The sequence below is a fragment of the Triticum aestivum genome, chromosome 5A (assembly GCF_018294505.1).
Source record: "Triticum aestivum cultivar Chinese Spring chromosome 5A, IWGSC CS RefSeq v2.1, whole genome shotgun sequence".
Classification (NCBI taxonomy): domain Eukaryota; kingdom Viridiplantae; phylum Streptophyta; class Magnoliopsida; order Poales; family Poaceae; genus Triticum; species Triticum aestivum.
The window spans coordinates 700923121-700936546 of record NC_057806.1 but is presented as its reverse complement, the minus strand read 5'-3'; the positions used below and the strand labels follow the sequence as shown (position 1 = coordinate 700936546).

The following is a 13426-nucleotide window of genomic DNA, read 5'->3' as shown; positions in this document are numbered from 1 at the left end:
CGCCTCTATCTATACTGTGGTATTCACTCTTGTCTGTGGTGGCTCGTCAAACTTAAAACTCAATGGCTCCGGCCTACAACAGACGTTTTGTGCACGAGCGGTAGTTTAAAAAGTGCTTCAGAAAGAAGGGGAAAAAGTAAGAATTAGACGCGTGTACGATGCTATCTTGTGATGATGATTATATAAAAGAAAGAAAATCAAAATTTCATAGTAGCAAACTTGTTCGTTTGGAACACCGTGGACACGCACGGTCAATCTCAACAGTGAGCGACGTCGTCCCGTCTGTCTGGGTCCCTCCGACGCCAGACCATCGTCGGTGCCCATGCCGCCGAGACCTCCGCTTCCCCTCGCCGGCGCCGCCGTCCCCCCCCCCCCCCCCCCCCCCCCCCCCCTCCTCCTCCTCCTCCTCCTCCTCCTCCTCCTCCTCACGGCGGAGGCCGTGCCCTTCGTCGTCCTGCACGGTCGGTCCACCCTCACCTACTCTGCTCCCATCCATGGCTCGATTGATTGATTGGCTGACTGATTGGTTCGCGCTTCGGTGGGGTTGATTGATTCGATCGAGCAGGATTGGGGACCAGTGCGCCAACCGCGGCGTCGCCGAGTTCACCCGCCTCCTCGCCGACTGGTCCGCCGCCGACGGCCACTGCCTGTATGACCCCGTCATCTTCCACGCCCTCCTATCATCATCTCATCTCCTAGCTACAGTTTGACTCTGTCGTTTGTGCTCAGAGAAATCGGAAGCGGGACATGGGACTCCTGGCTCATGCCTCTACAGCAACAGGTCTGCTTCTACTTCAACACTTTTCTCATATTTGTCTATCTCTACAAACATAATCAGAATCTTTTGTCTGCTGTAACTGTTGTAAAATCCACTCACCATACTGTTTTTCCCCTTGCATTGTCAACAGGCTGATGTCATTTGCAAGAAGGTCAGGTGATCGATTCAGCGTTTTGGGAGATGCTGTTTTATCCTCTGCTGTATGCCTGGCCTGACTGGTAATTTGTTTTTGCAGGTGAAGGAGATGAAAGAGCTAAGCGGTGGCTATAACATCGTTGGCCTATCTCAGGTACTATATATGTTCATGTGCTGCTGTCATGTTGTTTAAGATCAGTAGTTTTTCAGCTAAATGATAAATTATTATGCTGATTCTGCTCTAGTTTGTGTCACTCTTCTACTAAAATCTTGCCTCCTCCTTATGTCTTTGCACAGGGGAACTTGATTGGCCGGGCAGTGCTCCACTATTGTGATGATGGACCACCGGTGAGTTACAAGTGATATAATAGATGGCTTTCAGACTTATTCGTTTCTCCTCCCACCACCTATTGTATGCAACTGAATGCGAAATCTGGATTATTGTGAATGTGTTGGGCCTCAGTCCTCATGTCTAGCATGCCAACTAGTACCAGTTCTTTTCCCTACAAGTAGTATTTACAAGGTCGTACTTTTTAAACTTTCAATGATGAGTAGGCCTTACACTTCGCAGAGATTGCTATTCAGTTTTTGTGCAGTGAGTTAGGTATTCTGATACTTCTCCTAACAGGTCAAGAATTTCATCTCACTGGCGGGGCCTCATGCTGGTACCGCTTCCGTGCCACTTTGTGGTGTAAGTTGATCTAATTATCTCCAACTAATATCCAGTTTGTTATGTCAAGTTTTCAATCGACAGACTTGCAAATTATCTAAGAATAGATAGCTTTCTGCTCTTTCATGAATTTCTGATGACAACTACTCCCTCCGTCCCATAATATAAGAGCGTTTTTTACACTAGTGTAGTGTCAAAAACGCCCTTATATTATGGGACGGAGGGAGTATATACTAAAGAAATATATTGTAGAGGTATATGCTAATGCCATTCAATATTTAAACATCCTATATCAGCTCGTGCTAGCCTGAGCCCTGAGCACTTGCGAGATATTTGGAAAAATCCCTGAATGCAACTATCAGTATTGTGGTTATTTTAATGTATTAATATGTTCATGAAGCCCCGATGTTCAGTTTCCCGTATCCCCCTTCTACGGTCTGATTACTGTAGCTACCTCCTCCTAACATTATATCTCTCTTCTCTGCAGTCTGGTATTTTCTGTGTTATTGCTGATGCCCTGATTAAATTGGAGATCTACTCAGACTACGTACAGGTATTAGCGTCTTCGCTTAATCATGCCCCAAACTCTAGTCCGCAGTATTAATAAACTAGAGATTTTCAATGGAATAACTTGGCCCATGGTGAATTACAGGCACATCTTGCACCAAGTGGTTACATCAAAATCCCAACAGTGAGTATTATATTGCATTTCTTGAGGTCATCGTCCCGGTAAACAGGAACTCACCTTTATGTTATTGTAGTTAGTATCATTTTATAACCGAACCTGCACTTTTTTGAACTTTCAAATTGCTTGCTGAGTTGCTGTGCTGATCAGTTAACTGTTATTGGGCACTGACAGGGCTCTAGTATATCAGAGTAATAATGAATTATATATTTTTCTTTCAGAAGTGATTAACAAGAGGTTTGGTAACCATGTTATTGACATGCTAGTTTCATGTTCTATTGTGTGTGTTGCTAACTCACAATCCGTTAAGTAGGTAATCTTAATGTGTGTTTAGCTTTCAACTTTTACTTTTACTTCTTCACAAAGTGGAATATCGTAGAAACCATTGATTGGCCTTTAACCATAGATCCTGGAACTAAACCAGAGCAGTATTCGATGATATATTCTGAGCCACTGAAAATGTATACCGTCTTTTCAGGATATGGATGATTATCTGAAGGGATGCAGATTTCTTCCCAAACTTAACAATGAGATACCAGGTGAAAGAAATGCTACCTACAAGGAAAGGTTCAGCAGCTTAGAGAATTTAGTGCTGATCATGGTAAGGTTGAGAAAAGCCTAAAATCGCATTTTGACCCACGTTTAGAAGATTACATGGTACTCCCTCCCTTCCAAATTACTCGTCGCAGAAATGGATGTATCTAGAACTAAAATACATCTAGATACATCCATACCTGCGACAAGTAATTCAGGACGGAGGGAGAATGATATCAAAATGTTTGGCAAGTATATAGTGCACAGTATAAGTTGGCAAGAAATATCAAAATGTACTTCGCCTATGATGCCCTTAACTATTTTCCCATAATATGATGTGCAGTTTGAGAATGATATCGTCGTCATACCCCGGGAAACTTCATGGTTTGGTTATTATCCTGATGGAGCCTTTGAGCCAGTCCTACCTCCTCAGCAGGTAGAATTTTTGTTCTTCATGCTAAAATAGTGATGTGGATTAGCGAGTCGATGAAGTTTCGAGGCGATTTCTGCTCACTGACCGTGGCAAGATTTGGTCTGCAGACAAAGCTATATCAAGAAGACTGGATTGGTCTGAAGACCCTGGACGAGGCCGGGCGAGTCAAGTTCGTGTCGGTGCCAGGAGGCCACCTGGGCATCTCCAACAGTGACATGAGGAAACACATTGTGCCTTACTTGAAGGACAAACCATCTGCTTCCGCTTCGCTCGCCGCCACCTGGCACGCCGTCGGGGAAGCGCTCGGGCTGATGGGGGACGATGTCGGCGTCCTCCTTCAGTCCTCAACATGATGATCCACCATCTTGTCAGGGATATATATAATGTTGGAGTGGTGTACATGTCATTCTTTGTTCAAGCTTCGCTTGAAGCGCTGCTTTGTAGAAGACCACAACAACTGTAAAAACAAAAATCACAGGTTCCATGTCAGGTCCTTAATTAGCTTTATTCGCATGATTTGCTCATGTTTGGTTATATATATACACTTTGTTGCTTGTATTTTGGAGCTCATGATTTGCAATCTTCTACGTACATGCCTAGTATTCAACAGCGCAGTGGTTTTATGATTTGCAAAATGCGGCATGCTTCTCTTGATAGAAAAAATGCCAAATGGAGGCCAAATTTCAAAAAAAATCAAATTCATATTTTTTACTTTTCAAAAAAAATTGAAATAAAAAACTACACCTATACCTAGAGACACATTACATCCTCATATACATGCATACTTTTTTCGGAATTTTTTGGAACTGAAAAGTTTTAAATTTTTTTACTTCTCAAAATTTTCAGCCTCCGTGACGCTAGGCCTCCAAAACGCCCTACTCCTGTTGATAGCTTTATTCTAAAAAAAGTTCTCTAGGTCTGACCAAGTAAATAGAAAGATATATCAACATCTACGCCAACAAACTTGTTTCATTCAATTAATCGTAAAATATATTTTCATACTATATATATCTGGTGTTGATATTAGCATGTTTTTTTCTGTAGACTTGCTCAAATGTAGATTGGTTTGACTTTAGGACACAGCTAAACCTTCAAATAATTTAGAGTTGGCTGCAGCTGAAGTCCAAATATACCGCAAACACCTCATAAATTAGCTAGTGCACGGATCCATAAGATTATCTTACACACTAGGCAATGTTACTTTACTTGCTTTTACACACAAAATCGCAAGCACACTCAGCGGAAGCAACAAGATGCCAACCAAGTTCTCTGAAAGGAGAGGGGGATGCCAAAATTCGACGACGATAGCCGTCATGTCGTCTGGTTCATGCTGAAGCCACAGATATGGGGGAATAAATAGGTCAGCTGCTCTTCTCCACCAGTAGAGTAGGAGTGCTGTTTGCTCATCCTTCGCTTCTATGTGGAAGGCCCTGCTTGGTGGAGCTCCAAATTGCGAAGGACGATCCGTGCGAAGATCTTCGCTTCGATGGGAGCTGTTGCCGCGGCTGCTGCCACCCGTAAGACCCGGGATGCCCCGGCTTTCTGAAGTAGGGCTGCGTGGTGCACAGCATGTCGACCTGCCGGCATAGTGAACTGCACGCATGCATCATTAGTGACGTTAGTCAGGGGGGGGGGGGGGGGGGGGTGCAGAAACGAGCATGGAGGCAGGTTTGAATAAACCATTGATCATTTGCTTCAAATCATGTCAAATATCAAGGAGCACAACAATGACAAGAGCTAGAAACAGAGGCATGGCTAAACATATATGCATGCATCCCCACCATAAATCTGAATATACAAGAAAACGTTATGATATGTACATATTATGTGCTTCAGTTGATGAATGCTGATTGGGGCATTGTTACAATAAGAACCACCAAATGCTGGAAACTTGACAAAGTCGTTGAATCAGTAATTACTTGGTAGGCATGCTCCTTATGCAAGAGGAAGCCCGGTTACTACAGGAAGACAACTACGGGACTCAAGTCATACTAGCAGTTGATAAAACAAAACCAACCTGAAGCAGAGCAAAAGCTGCACAAGCACGAAGAACTGATGAAGGATTCCGTAGCGTGTCAACAAATCTAGCAATCTCAGCTCGGCTGAAGGAAGTTAAAATTAAATTAGTATCCTGTCTTTTACTCAAAATCAATACCTACATCATGCCACAAGCTCAAAAATAGTATGCAAGATAAGAAAATAAAGAAATCACAACAGCCCAACACATTATCACATAATAACTCATCCAACAGTAGTCCACATTAAGCATGGTCCAACACATTATCACATGATATCACTTTGAACAAATAGTCCACATTAAGCAGCTATGTGCTGCACCCACACAGCATTTGGAAACATAACTAGGCCCTTTCACTGCTCGGTGCATTCCTGAACCTAGCCAGCCCATCTTTCCTGCTTTCGTTTCTCCAGACCATGTGTAAAAGAAAACCTAATACTAGCAGTGCCGGTCTGGTAGAATCAAGTACTCTACCAGGTCTAGGCCGTAGGTGGTAAGGGAAGGATGGAGGAGGGTGTGGCGAGGAACGGGCGCGCCGGCGGCAGGGCGTCGTCGCGAGCTAGGGGAAAGGCGGCGGCGGTTAGGGCTGTTGGCGGCTAGGGTTTCCGGCTCCTCAGGGAGCCGGGCAATAGGAGATACTATTCTTCTTATTGCTTGATCTCAAACGATGTCTTACACGAGTATTTATAACTTTAGCCTAAGATAACTTGCCTAAGATAACTTGTGGGCCAAGCCCCCTAACTACTGCCCGGTGGGCCTCTTCCGGATATAAACTAAGCCGGCCATAACACGGTCATACCAGACCTCAACTCCTGACTGCAATCACCGACAACCACAAGCAGCAAGCAAGTTTCTGAAGATATTGAGGAACGAGAATCCTGACCAAATTTTAACAAACTTATTTCGCCCTCAACTACATAAATAAATGCGCTTATTTTGAGCCAAACACATTTAAAGTTACTGTTTCGAACTTTACAAATCTCAATGGATTAATCCGCCTATTATGGATGAGCTCTAAGAATGTCAGAACTAACTTTGACATGGTCATTAAGTAAACAAATCATCCCACTGATCCTTTTGCAGTGTTAAACATGGATAGTAAACCAGAACTCAGATTGAACTAACGGAGAGTTTATATCAAAGGAAGATGTCTTGACAAAACTGTCCTCATTTCATATTTGAGTTGAAAAATCAAAGGCTAAGCTTCAGGGCTAGCTGATAATATTCAATGGAATGCAAAATCAAACCTGCATCTAAGATGTCCAGCTTCTTGTATAAAAAGTGCTTCAGCAACCTGAGATAAGGCTGCTGCACCTGAGGATGAAGCAGCCGTAGAAAACATTTGTGGATCTGAAAAGGTCAACACAAAGGCTTCTATATGCTTAAATGCCAACCTTCTTGCTCCCTCAAATTTTACAATTTTGGAACTACCCTGTGAGGATGTCCCAACCAATGCTATCTCATCCATTCTGCCAGTCAAAAATTCAAGATTAGACCACATATAACACCATATATAAAGTACATACTTCTATTTACTGCAATATTTTCCTTCTCTCAGCAGCCATACTACAGAAATTCTAGCAAAATATCTATAAGCAGATATGGAGACCATAAAGCAAAGAGGCATAATTTGGAAGATATTATCTAGTGTGTGAGGAAGAGTGACATGTCAATGACACATTGGGTGGTGTTTTCTAACTTAAGAGATCTTTGCGAATGGCACTGACCTTTATACTGGCATGTAGCATCTAAGGTTGTCTACTTTTCAGATATCAAACAAGGGGTGCAATCCGTACAATACAAGGAAACTTTGTGAAGAAGGCTTGCATATACTTCAACAAAGTAAACTAGCATATGGTGAAAACAACTGACTTATGGTATGTTTTGTCATGACTTGTACAGCTTAAGCAACATGAGGGAGAAACAATGACACAAATACAGTGTACCTTCCATCAAACATATAAGCAAGGGTTAGTGCAGCCATGAACCGAGCCATTTTTGAGTGTGATGATGAGCACAAGTGCACTAGGACAGGTACGCCGCCTTCTTCAACTATGCGGAGAGAATTACAAGAATAGAAAGCAAGATTCCACAGTGCACCAGCTGCAGTCTCATGAACATCCTGTAGAAATAGCAAGTAGCATACCTTGAGAAAAATGAAGCTTTTCTTGTTTGCGTGATTAGCTTAGAAAGTAGGTACTGGATATCAAAGGATGCAAATCTATATGATAAAGTACCTTTAGAATCACATAAGCAGCAGAGATTAGTCAATCTTAACAGTGAACTAAGGGCATCATCGAGGTTCAAGAAAAGAGTATTATGGTGGCAAGAACTTAATCTTGACTTTACTAACAATATTGGTCAAGAAATCAGCTACATAAAGTTCAGATGAAGAAAATTAGATCAAAGAGGGTCACAAACTTCAAACATAACTGGACAAGGATGAAGTGCATGATCATAAGGCTGCTCTCAGAAGCTCAACATAGACCTATTGATAGAACAAAAAACTAAACATACAGTACACTGCATCGGTGCATTATATAAGGTGCATGATACATCTGGTACATTGACGCAAATAGCAATAGAACATGTGATTTTGTTTAAGGCATGTCAGTGTTTATATTGTCTTTATAAACCAAACACACTGGGTGCACTGAAGATAAGCAGCACTTACTTCAACCTCCGACTGTGCCAACGCAATTAGAGGTGGAACACCGCCTTCCCTTCCAATAGCAATGCTGAAAGCGCAATAGAAAAGTTAGCAGCAGGATCAAGGAAATATCAGTAACTGTATTGTGTAAACCACTTCCAATCCAGCACATCAAACAATAGACAGAAGAGTTCAAAGCAAATAATGGAGCTTATGCTGAGAACAATTATTCACTAAAGTCTCTGCAAATTTATTTTTAAAACAGAACCAGCAAGGTATTACATGACTGTCATCTCTACCCACCATAATAGTATAGCATCTTACATATTTTTACACCCACTACTTGTTGTTATTCATAATAAAACTAATATTTGTCCACCAGATCATACTGATATTCTTAATGATATTTTTTGTACAAATACATTCCGAAAATATGAACTAAATCCTGAAAAATCACCCTCATACAAACACCATCCTGCATCTTGCATTGCAAGATTTGGACTGAGAAGTCAAGCCAAAACAGAGTATAGCAAAAGAAAATTATAATAATCCAAATGCGCGATAATGCCATCAATTCAGTTACCTGTTAGCTTCTGAAACAGATAGTCCCCACAGAGCACCCGCAGCTCTCTCCTGAAGACCGTCCGAAGCATTTAAACATTCTTGACAGAGTGATACCTAAACAATTGAGTGATTGAGTCATTTGTGTTAAGGAAAGAAATGTTTCCTATTATAAAGCATATAAAAGGTGATGGGCCAGGTGAGTTTGCTGTCGGTGCAAAGCAAGGAGAGAAAGATGTAAAAAGGTGATTCATGCTTCTCTTGCATATGTTCTCAATTCTTCAAAATATCAAAAATGGCAATATGCTTTTTTCTCTTAAAACACGGTCATGATTCTTCAAAAATTTGCTCAGGTGAAAACTAAATCTAGATTTTCCTTTAACTCAGCTCCCCCTATATGTTAGGCGTCACCTATATGTATAGGTAAAAGAATAACAGACTCACAATAGATGCAGAGAATATAAAGCCATACCAGAGCTTGAACACCCCCAGCAGAAGCTATGGATTCCCGATTTCTATCATCAAATGACAAGTTCCACAAAGCGCCAGCAGCTTCTTGTCTAATTGATGCATGAAAAATAGCCCAATTGTAATTTGAGATTTGTCGCAGGATTCAAGGAGAAATATGTGACGTATAGTTCAAAAGCTTGGCAGGTCAATGTCGCTCGACTAAAGCAGAATTATACCTGACGCCTTCACTGGGAGAATGTGTTAGTTGCACCAAAGCTTCAAGAGCGCCTGGTTCCTGGCCAACAGCAGCATTATTATTGTTGTTGTCTCCGTGTGCAGCTAAATTAGCTAAAGCTCGTGCAGCCTGCATGCAAAATGATACTCAAGTTATTTACAAGATAACCCAACATTGAACTAAATCAGATCGCATATTTAAGTGATAATCGATAAGTTCTAAAACAAGAAGAAGAAGAAAAAAACAGTAGGAATTTGGGAGCTCATTAGAAGATTCAATTCTGTCAGCACAAGAAATCTGTGCACAACATGCAGTGGGAACAGCTCCTCTGGCCTCAGCAAACATAAATCCAATAATGATTATCCACACAGCCCAAATTTAGTCGAAGAAGGCCAAAACAGGTTTGCAACGTGTTTTTATCCTTATTTTGCAAACACCAATTGTAGAGGAAATGTGCAAGCATGCACTCATTCCTTACAGCTCTGGAAAGTGCAGACAAGACATGATTTTTTTTAAAGGTGCAGATTCAAGTGTGGCTAACCGGCCAAGCACCACCTATGTCACAGTTTCTGACTAAACTTATTCAGCTGAATACAAGGGGGCTAAAGTAGATTTAAACTATATTTGACAAAAATGGAAGATGTTAGAAGCATTAAAGCAAGGTACATGTTATTATTCATTAAAAGCAAGGTGTGTGTTACCTGCTCTAAGACCCCTTCAACTTTGCAGGAGCGAGCAAGCGTAACCAAAGCATGGATGCCACCAGCCGTTGCAACCTCCAAGCTACATTTGTCATCAGCAGCAAGATTTGCAAGTGCACCAGCAGCACGCTCCTGATAACAACAGCAACAACAAAAACAGCACATCCATTACAAACTGAATCAGCGCAACATGTAAGGTGAAATTTTTTAAGATAGCCCTTACAAGCACTCCAGTTCCTGCAGGCCATCGAAATATAAGATCAACCAAAGCTTTTACCCCACCAGCCACTGCGATAGCCACCTGATAATAAGGAATTAAAATTAATCATCATACCGGACAAGAAATGTGGAGCGTAAAGCAGTTAGAAACAGCACCGAGCACTCACAACCTTGTGTTCTTCTCCCACTGACAGATTCCACAGCCCCCCAGCAGCCTCTTCAGCAACCAGACGGTTTACTGACTTTGCCATGTTAGTGAGTATGGCAATACCTCCCTGATCTGCAACTGCTTTTGCAACCTTTGGATTCACGGATAAGTTGGCGATTGCCTACACAATGACATCAAGATGCGTAAGAAATTATCGTCACTACTATAGCTTGAAGGTTGATACAACTATAGCTTGCATATGATTGCAGGAGTGAGAAACCTTTGCAGCTTCAGACTGCAGACTCTCCCTGGAGCACCTTGCGAGATCCAACAGCATCGGTATGCCCCCTTCGAGCATCACAGCCTCAGACCTTGCAGGGTCCACATTGGTGTTCTCATCATCGATAACCGCGAATGTCGCGAGCGTGGTGGCCGCCCGCTCCTGCACATCCTCCTGGGAGCTCTTGAGCAGGGTTAGCAGCAGCGCCGCGCCCTGGTCCAGCCAAAACTGGTTCATGCCATGTGGGTTGGTCTCAGGGATTCGCAGGAGGGACTGCGACAGGATCCATTCGAGCCATGTAATGAGCTGAGACACCCCGTTGCGCTTGCCACTCGAAGAGCGACACTCATCGAATACCATAGTGTCCTTGACAGCCGTGTCTGGACACAGCGGGGCGGCGTCTGCAGCGATGAATTTAGAGATTGTGCGGTTGATGGTGAGCACAAGCTTGCCCCTGGAGTTGGCGAAGGCGGCGGGGCTGTGCGCCTCTTCCTCCTCGAGGGAGGCACAGTTAAGGGCGCATATGAGCCTGAGGGTCGTGGAGTGTGAGATGAGGCGGGAGACGGCGCCGGGGGAGACGTCAGTGCGGGACACATCTAGGGCGGAGAGTGAGGGGAGCTGCGCCCAGGATGCGGAGGCGGTGGCCCACTTGATGTTCTGGCAGCCGGCGACGGAGAGGAAGCGGAGGGATGTGAGGCCGGCGAGGGCGGGCTCGTCGAGGGCGAGGCAGTCGATGAAGGCGAGATCGTGGAGGAGCGGGCAGTGGCGCGCGAGGTCGGCGAGGGCGTCGGCGGCGACCTCGCGGAGGCCGGAGAGGCGGAGGCAGCGGAGGCGCGGGCAGCAGAGGGCGACGCTGCGGAGGGCGTCGCTGGAGATGCGGTCGAGCGGGTCGGGGCCGATGTGGAGCTCGGCGAGGCCCCCGTGGCGCGCGGCGAGGACGGCGAGCGCGGCGTCGGTGAGGTCGCGGCAGCCGGAGAGGCGGAGCGAGCGGAGCCCCGCGGCGCGGAGGAAGGGGGCGGCCTCGGCGGCGGCGCGGCCGGCGAGGCGGAGGCTGCGCAGGTGGGGCGCGCAGCGCGGGGCGAGGGTGGCCGCGGCGGCCGGGTCGAGGCGTCGGAGGTGGAGCGCCGCCCAGAGGCAGGGCGAGGCGGCCAGCGCCCGCCAGGAGCGGCAGGTGGCGGCGAGGGCGGCGCGGTCGCGGTAGCCGAGGCGCGCGAAGAGGTGCAGCGTGGCGTCGTCCGGGAGCGCGGTCCAGTCGAGCGGGTGCGGATGCGGATGCGCCGCCGGGCCGTCCCTGGCGGCGCGGCGGCGCAGGCGGCGCGTCATGGCCGGCCGGCCGGCCGGCGGCGAGGCGGGTGGCGGCGGCGTCGGGCCGGCCGATCTAGTCCGGCCAGGTCAGGTGCGGTCAGCTGGGTTTCACGCTTCCCACTCCGACCCCGAGGCGAGGGAGGGGGATAGGGGAGGGGAGAGGGACGGCATGGCCGACAGCACAAGAGAGAGATTCGCAGGAGAAGACCACCCAACATAAATACTTACCACTCAAAATTATACTGTACATACACTGCACTACCTAGTAAAATTGCAAAACCAAAATAAAATATATACACGTAGTTTTTTTAACACAGTACAGATGCGTGCACCCCGTGAACACACACGCACATCCTAGCATCTTTGAGAGACTGAGCCGGCATATCTCTTAGATTGATGAAGTTACCACAGGTGCCTCGTAATACAGTAATGCAAGCACCAGGACTTGAACCCTAGTGGGTTGTGATACCACTGTCCTTCTAACCATCCAACCACCGATTGATTCGCACTAAAATGAAATATTCACAATACATGTGCGTGTAAAAGCGAGTTGAGTGTTTGTGCTAGGAACTTTAGTTCTTTGTATGGACGGTTTAAGCATGTGATTCTTTTCGAGTTTAATTATATTTTTTAGCTACGTTCATGTTATTTTTATATTGTTATTATATACTCCCTCCGTTCCTGAATATTTGTCTTTCTAGACATTTCAAATGATTACTACATACAGATGTATGTAGACATATTTTAGAGTGTAGATTCACTCATTTTGCTCCATATGTAGTCACTTGTTGAAATGCTTAGAAAGACAAGTATTTAGGAACGGAGGGAGTAGTTTGCTGTCTTTTATTAAAAAAAAATTAGACTTATCTATTAATTAAATGCCCAGTGCCAGTTGTTGTTTTCTGCATATTTTTAGATTTTACAGGAAACATTTTCACAAGAAAGAATCAAATAAAAATATGCCCTAGGACCCCCGCACGGCCTGGACCTGCGCCGCGTGGAGCCTAGGGACCTCCCTCCACCGCCTCCCGACGCGTCTGTCTCTATATATACCTAAAAGCCCTCGTCGTATTTTTACCAATTTTTTCGTTATCGCTTCCTGATTCGAGGCGATCTTCGTTACACCATTTTTTCGTCACCTTGCGAGAGGGGGAATTCATATTCTTCGGCCTCTCCATCATCCCTTGTTGCTCATATGATGATAGGAGAGTACTCCATACTCCTCTCTTGGGGCTAAGGGTTTGTGGCAGTAGATATGTGTTCATTTATCTCTCTCTCCCTCTGTGTGTGTGTATCCCTCTCTCTCGATCTCTCTCTCCCTCCCCCCCCCCCCCCCCCCCCCCCCCCCCTTGGATCATGTAAGTTTGGGATCTTGATTGTGATCATGGACTTTGGTGATGGAGTTTGAGCTATGTGATGTATTCCCTTCGATCCTCTTGGAGTTGGCTTCATGAGTTTTCTTATGTTGGATTGAGTGTTTCGAAAATCAATGAGATTATGTAATGCATATATCTAGTATAATTTTCAAAGACATTAGTAGTGGCATTTGTGGTGACTCTGTGGATTAAGATTAGAACGATAAATGTCATGGGGTGATTGTATAGTATAATTTGCGGGCTTGGCTT

The 13426-nt window shown here is 44.9% G+C and overlaps 2 protein-coding genes across 5 annotated transcripts; one reads left to right on the top strand and one right to left on the bottom strand.

Moving 5' to 3' along the window:
- Window positions 1-221: 221 nt before the first annotated feature.
- On the top strand, window positions 222-3759 carry LOC123106129 (palmitoyl-protein thioesterase 1). 3 transcript variants are annotated; one of them, XM_044528344.1, is made up of 13 exons: window positions 222-362; window positions 411-461; window positions 565-649; window positions 730-781; window positions 909-929; window positions 1014-1067; window positions 1211-1261; window positions 1542-1604; window positions 2071-2136; window positions 2236-2274; window positions 2747-2869; window positions 3146-3238; window positions 3343-3759. In XM_044528344.1, the coding sequence occupies exons 1-13, from the start codon at window positions 323-325 to the stop codon at window positions 3586-3588; spliced, it is 984 nt and encodes a 327-aa protein (XP_044384279.1). In that variant the 5' UTR covers window positions 222-322; the 3' UTR covers window positions 3589-3759. The 3 variants fall into 3 exon arrangements, with proteins under 3 accessions (XP_044384279.1, XP_044384280.1, XP_044384281.1); XM_044528345.1 differs by lacking the exon at window positions 222-362 and having other exon boundaries at window positions 447-461; window positions 566-649; XM_044528346.1 differs by lacking the exons at window positions 222-362; window positions 411-461 and having other exon boundaries at window positions 560-649; window positions 909-934.
- Window positions 3760-4365: 606 nt separating this feature from the next.
- LOC123106128 (protein ARABIDILLO 1) lies at window positions 4366-11985 on the bottom strand. Of its 2 annotated transcripts, none has more exons than XM_044528341.1 (12): window positions 10497-11985; window positions 10236-10397; window positions 10073-10150; window positions 9850-9981; window positions 9150-9277; window positions 8936-9023; window positions 8486-8580; window positions 7927-7990; window positions 7199-7374; window positions 6500-6721; window positions 5253-5337; window positions 4366-4828 (listed from the first exon to the last, which is right to left on the bottom strand). In XM_044528341.1, the coding sequence occupies exons 1-12, from the start codon at window positions 11817-11819 to the stop codon at window positions 4652-4654; spliced, it is 2730 nt and encodes a 909-aa protein (XP_044384276.1). In that variant the 5' UTR covers window positions 11820-11985; the 3' UTR covers window positions 4366-4651. The 2 variants fall into 2 exon arrangements, with proteins under 2 accessions (XP_044384276.1, XP_044384278.1); XM_044528343.1 differs by having other exon boundaries at window positions 10239-10397.
- Between the last annotated feature and the right edge of the window lie 1441 nt (window positions 11986-13426).

Bases quoted from the DNA above. Each gene is read 5' to 3' on its own strand.
- LOC123106129 (XM_044528344.1), top strand. From the start codon at position 323: ATGCCGCCGAGACCTCCGCTTCCCCTCGCCGGCGCCGCCG. The intron at 1,605-2,070 runs GTAAGTTGATCT...TCTTCTCTGCAG, and splicing joins CTTCCGTGCCACTTTGTGGT to TCTGGTATTTTCTGTGTTAT. The intron at 2,275-2,746 runs GTGAGTATTATA...CCGTCTTTTCAG, and splicing joins GTTACATCAAAATCCCAACA to GATATGGATGATTATCTGAA.
- LOC123106128 (XM_044528341.1), bottom strand. From the start codon at position 11,819: ATGACGCGCCGCCTGCGCCGCCGCGCCGCCAGGGACGGCCCGGCGGCG. The intron at 8,581-8,935 runs GTATGGCTTTAT...TCAATTGTTTAG, and splicing joins CTGGGGGTGTTCAAGCTCTG to GTATCACTCTGTCAAGAATG. The intron at 5,338-6,499 runs GTTTGATTTTGC...AACTTCCTTCAG, and splicing joins GCTGGACATCTTAGATGCAG to CCGAGCTGAGATTGCTAGAT.